At 37.9% G+C, this 5,175-nt stretch overlaps 1 protein-coding gene across 1 annotated transcript; it reads right to left on the reverse strand.

Moving 5' to 3' along the window:
* Window positions 1-1,177: 1,177 nt before the first annotated feature.
* On the reverse strand, window positions 1,178-5,175 carry LOC140892897 (uncharacterized). Its single transcript, XM_073301934.1, has 2 exons — window positions 4,712-5,175; window positions 1,178-2,661 (listed from the first exon to the last, which is right to left on the reverse strand). Exon 2 carries the CDS (start codon window positions 2,434-2,436, stop codon window positions 1,444-1,446), a length of 993 nt encoding a protein of 330 aa, XP_073158035.1. The 5' UTR covers window positions 2,437-2,661; window positions 4,712-5,175; the 3' UTR covers window positions 1,178-1,443.

Here is a 5,175-nt window from a genome sequence, read left to right on the forward strand (position 1 = left end):
AAATTAAAATTAATTTTTTAAACAAAATAAAATCTATCTATCAAAACCTTTTTTTTTAAAAAAAAAAAAAACCTTATTCAAAATCAAATAAACCCATCTGTCATATCTCCTTCAAAATCCTTCCCTTCAAAATTTTTGTGTTCAAGGCCTACATGTCAAGGGGAGCCAGATAAAAATGAATTTTTATTGTATGATATGGAAGATGAGATGAATAAAGCAGATGAGATCATGAGATCGAATTACAATTTGACAAAGAAATTAGACAATATTTAGAAATTTTTATGTGGCATTGTGATAGACAATAGACACTAATAAAAATTAAAAAATTGAGATTTTTGTGCTTTTAAAAATACGAGAATTATGTGTTATTTAGCCTAAATACTATTAGGAGATAATTAAAACTTTAATAAAAATTAAAAATATTTTTCATGTTTTAACTCGTATATTCATTTAAACTCGTAATACTTAAAATTTGATATCGTCATTTCGTCACACTTGACATTTTTTTGAATATTGATTACATGACTAAAACCCAAAACTCTTTTATATTATAATATACATATAAATTTTTCCCAAACTAAATTGAAACAAGAACTCGAGTACAATATCTGATAAAAAAAATATCACAACGTAATTTATATTTTACACAAAAATTAATATTTATACTTGCATATTGACAGCGTCAAATATGTATAAATCAAATATGCCGAACAATCGACGGTGTTGAGTTAAATAAAAATTTATTAAACAGGACAATGAAACAGGACAATTCTGAAATAATAATATATTGGAAAATGGTCCCATTGGGGAAGACTTTGTTTCTTGCATTATTATTACTAGTAAAAAATGCAGGGAGAAGTTTTTTTTAAAAGTAAATCATGGAGTTAGTGGGAAGTTTTTAGTTAAATATTGGGTAGAAAAAGGTAATTTTGAAATAAATAAATTTGGTGTCCTCAAAGTAGTTACTATAATAGGCACATCTTTTATATAATAGTATAGATTATTTTATTTTTTATTTTTTTTTTAATAAAGCTTGTAATATTAATCAAGGCAAAATACGTCTTTAATTACAAGATTTATCAACCAAAAAGAAAAGCTGCCCCGGACCCAAACAAAGTGGGAGGGGGCAAAAATAGCAAAATTAGCAATAGCATGAGAAACGTCATTAGCCGAACGACTGACATGCGTAATAAAAGCAAGATCTGCACGATGAAGTAGACGATTTACATCTGCAGCTATAGCACCAGTAAAAGTCCTATCCTCCGCTTGTCAAGTGACTGCTTGCACTACCACGAGGGAGTCCGATGAGATCATATGTAGCTGCAGATAATTTTCCTACAAAAGATAAGACCATCATGTAGCGCGACTAATTCAGCATATAACACAGAGATAGGTTCAAGAATTCTTCTCCCAAAAACAACCACCGGCTGGTCCACATGATTCCTAATCACCCCACCAATAATAGCTCTTTGTACTGTCATTGTATGCCGCATCTACATCGAGGCGTAGATGATCAGTTGGAGGGGCTGACCAAGAGTTCGGTGGTACACAAATACTGGATCTGGGAACAATCTGGAGAGCCATTCTCGCTGATTGAAACTCCCTTAACAGATCGCTGCTCTTCTCAAGGCCTCTCGACAAAGCTCGGTGATCATTAGCATGCAGAAACTGAAGTCGATCGTTCCAGATGGCCCAAGTTCCCATCGCGAAAACTTCAAACTCTTGAACACTCAACTTGTCATACAACCATATGAATATATCCCATATATCAAGATGCTTAACTTTTTTCAAAAGAGGCCAAAATTCTGTTACCTTCCACCTCGAGATAATAGCAGGGCAATCAAATAAAGCATGGTTGGTAGAATCACTGTGAAAGTGACATAAAGGGCAAAAACCTTGGACAGGAACATGGTGCGAACGCAAGTTAACTTGAGTAGGGATGAAATGATGTAGCACCCTCCACCAAAATATGCGCACTTTCGAAGGGATTGAGAGAGACCATATGAACTTCCACCATTTACTATAGTGACTGGTCGAGCTCGACGTAGGAGGTTCGAAGAAACCCATTTCTGCTTTGTATCCCTCTTGCACTGTATAGTTTCCTTTTGGATCAAAAATACAGAAGCGCTGATCCGTAGCTTGACTAGAGAATAGAGGGATAGATAACACCTCATCCACCTGAGGAGGCATAAAAAGTTGGCGAACAAGATGTTCATTCCATTTGCCATGCTCAATTAGACAACTCACTGTGTTGTGGTCATTCAAAAGAAGGTGAGAAGACAACTGAGCTACCTTTCCAAAGACCCATTTTTCTCCAATAGTAGCTATTCTCGATCCATCTCCCACTCGCCATGCCAAGCCCTTTTGAAGAAGAGGTCTGCTCCACATAAAGGACCTCCATACAAACGAAGGGTTGGTACCAATGGAGCACGACATTATATCCTGGTGTTTGAAGTAGCGAGCTTTAAGAACTCGAGCCACTAAGGAATCAGGCTTAGTGATAATTTCCAAATCTGTTTAGCCAAAAGTGCTTTATTAAACGATTCCAAATGTCGAAAACCCATGCCTCCCATACATTTTGGCTTGCACAAAAATTTCCAAGTAGACCAATGCATCCTCTTCCTACCATCCTCCAATCCCCTCCAGAAGTTGGAGCAAACCCTTTCAATTTCAATTTCAAAGGTTCAGAGACACAATCTCGAAAGGAATGGCCTAAGCAGCCACAATTATAACAGAAATCGGGTAATCTCTCATAAACAAGGGGTACAATTATTTCTTCAGGCTCTCGAGACGAAGAGATCCTAATGTACTTCTTCAGGGGCTTAGAAACATTCATACGAATTCGAATTCGTGCATACTGTTGGAAAACTGGCGTTCAGATCAATCATGATTGATACCCGGTGCAGCGGAAGTTTAAAAATTTTATTATGGAGTGTGGGTATCAACCGTTTAACGATTAAATTATAAGTGTGTGTAAAATTAAATAACTATTATTAAATTTTACCTTCAATCTCGAAGCGAGATTATTGGACTCCAACAGATTTCTCTGCTCTTGTTGTCTCTCCCAGGAACTGATGAACTCCTTCAATCAGGTCCACGAATGGAGGTTTAATCCCTCTGATAGATTGCACTAGAAAATCTATCAGAAGTTTTCTACGAAGAGAATAAACGAATTTGATTCGCTATTCCAGACTGCAATTCAAAATCACAGACCGGAATTTCTCACGCAGAGAAGGGAGGGGGCGGCCGAATTTCTTTTGAGAGAGCTAGGGTTTTTGATTTTCTGTCTCTCAAATTATGACCAGTTGTGTGTAATTTCTGTACTGCAATAACTTATTTATAATGCAGGTCACTAACACCTTAGGGCCCATTAGTCATAAGTTCAGGCCCGACAAGCAAAGCCCGCATGTTCAGAAATTAATATAAAATTCATCGTGACTCCGATTGATAAACCGATTTTACCAATGTGCACAGAAACCATTTCTGCACATTTTAAAGTCAAGATAAATTTTCCTGAATCCGAATTCAGTGGTTTCCAAAAATGTACATCCCTATGTCATTTTAGGAAATCTTACTCCCTTACTCTTATTTAAGAAGTCCAACTTCTTTATTCATTAAATTTAACTCTTTAAATTTAACTATCTCAACGGGGATTAAAATTTCATTACACTGTGTGACCCTCAATGGTTCAGGGATACAGCTAGCCGTGGGCTCACAACTCCTTGTGACTCGGAACAACGATTTCCGACTTGCCCAACGAATCATGGTAAAGCGCCTAGCAACATCGCCCCATGATTCCCTAGGTATCACTGATAGTGCCTACAAGAACCAGTAGATTTTGGTTAGCGTACAGTACGGTCCCTTCATCCATATATCCCGATCGAATCAACAACCATTGGTATATCGAGAGTCACTCAAGATTCGATAACTATGCAATACATCTTGAAGATCAAATTAGTGACATCGCATGTGCTACTAAGAAACCATTTCTTAAATCACATCAAGTACTCTGGCCAGAGATTCGTCACACTAATATCTCCTCAGATCGCATAGGATATCCACACTCGCAAGTATGTGGTGAATCCTTGACAACAATGCATCGACTCCTATATGTATTGTAACTGTACCCAATCCCGACACCTGATGACCCCCATAGAGTCGGTAAACGAGTCAAAGCACAGTACTAGCATATAGAGTCTCCATGATGTTTCAAGTAGTAAGGACTAATGGTGTACAACCAAAACCGCGGACTTTATCCACTCGATAAGTGATAACCACTTGGAAAGTCCGGATAGGGTAGTTCGATTATTCATCCTATGAATATCCATTTTCATACTTCGAACATCTCCATGTTCCCTACCAATGAAACGTGGTACTCCGCATCGCAAATGCTAGTCTCAAACTCGAGCGATCCTTATCCTTATTATCGGACGGCTCAATCGACTAGGAACAGTTTAGAATATACAGTGACTATAAGATGTATTTCATGATAGACATCCCCATGTTCTACCACATCTTACATACACTATAGTATATTCAAGGTCTTTATCAAAACAACAATAGTATATCATAATATAACAATATGAAGAAAGATAAAGTCATTGCCATTAATAAAAGTGTAAATTACATTAAACAAAAGATCGTTTGTACAAAGAGTCATCAAAGCCCATAGCCACAAGTTGGCTCACTGGGCACCCACTCTTTCACATACCTCACAGTCGAGAATCCATCCTCCCGAGTATCCACCTCTTCCACCACACCAATCTGGAATCCCACTTTCTGGAGAACGTCTTTATGCATACATGCCAGAGGAAGATTATAACACTGAACCCAAATTGATATCTCATCAAATACCATGGTTCTTGGGTTTAGCATTCCTTTTGGTTCCGCAAATATAACCAAGTCTCGGAAGAAATTCCAAGGACCGCCCTTTAGAGCCCGGGCTCTGTCTCGCGGGGAATGGAAGTCGAGGATGAATATATTATCACCCACCGTACTAATCTCAACACTATCGAGCACTTGAAGGATGCGCGGCATCTGTTGTTTAAAGGACTCCTGGTTTAGCATCTTGGGGGACAACACTTTAGCCACCAGACAATTTGAAAATTCCCATTGGCACAATTCTGACAGTGTCCATTGGCGGCTGGACCTGGCTGCGTTGAACATCGCCAATAT

Source organism: Henckelia pumila, chromosome 3, assembly GCF_033568475.1.
Source record: "Henckelia pumila isolate YLH828 chromosome 3, ASM3356847v2, whole genome shotgun sequence".
Classification (NCBI taxonomy): Eukaryota; Viridiplantae; Streptophyta; class Magnoliopsida; order Lamiales; family Gesneriaceae; genus Henckelia; species Henckelia pumila.

Bases quoted from the DNA above. Each gene is read 5' to 3' on its own strand.
- LOC140892897 (XM_073301934.1), bottom strand. From the start codon at position 2,436: ATGTCGTGCTCCATTGGTACCAACCCTTCGTTTGTATGGAGGTCCTTT.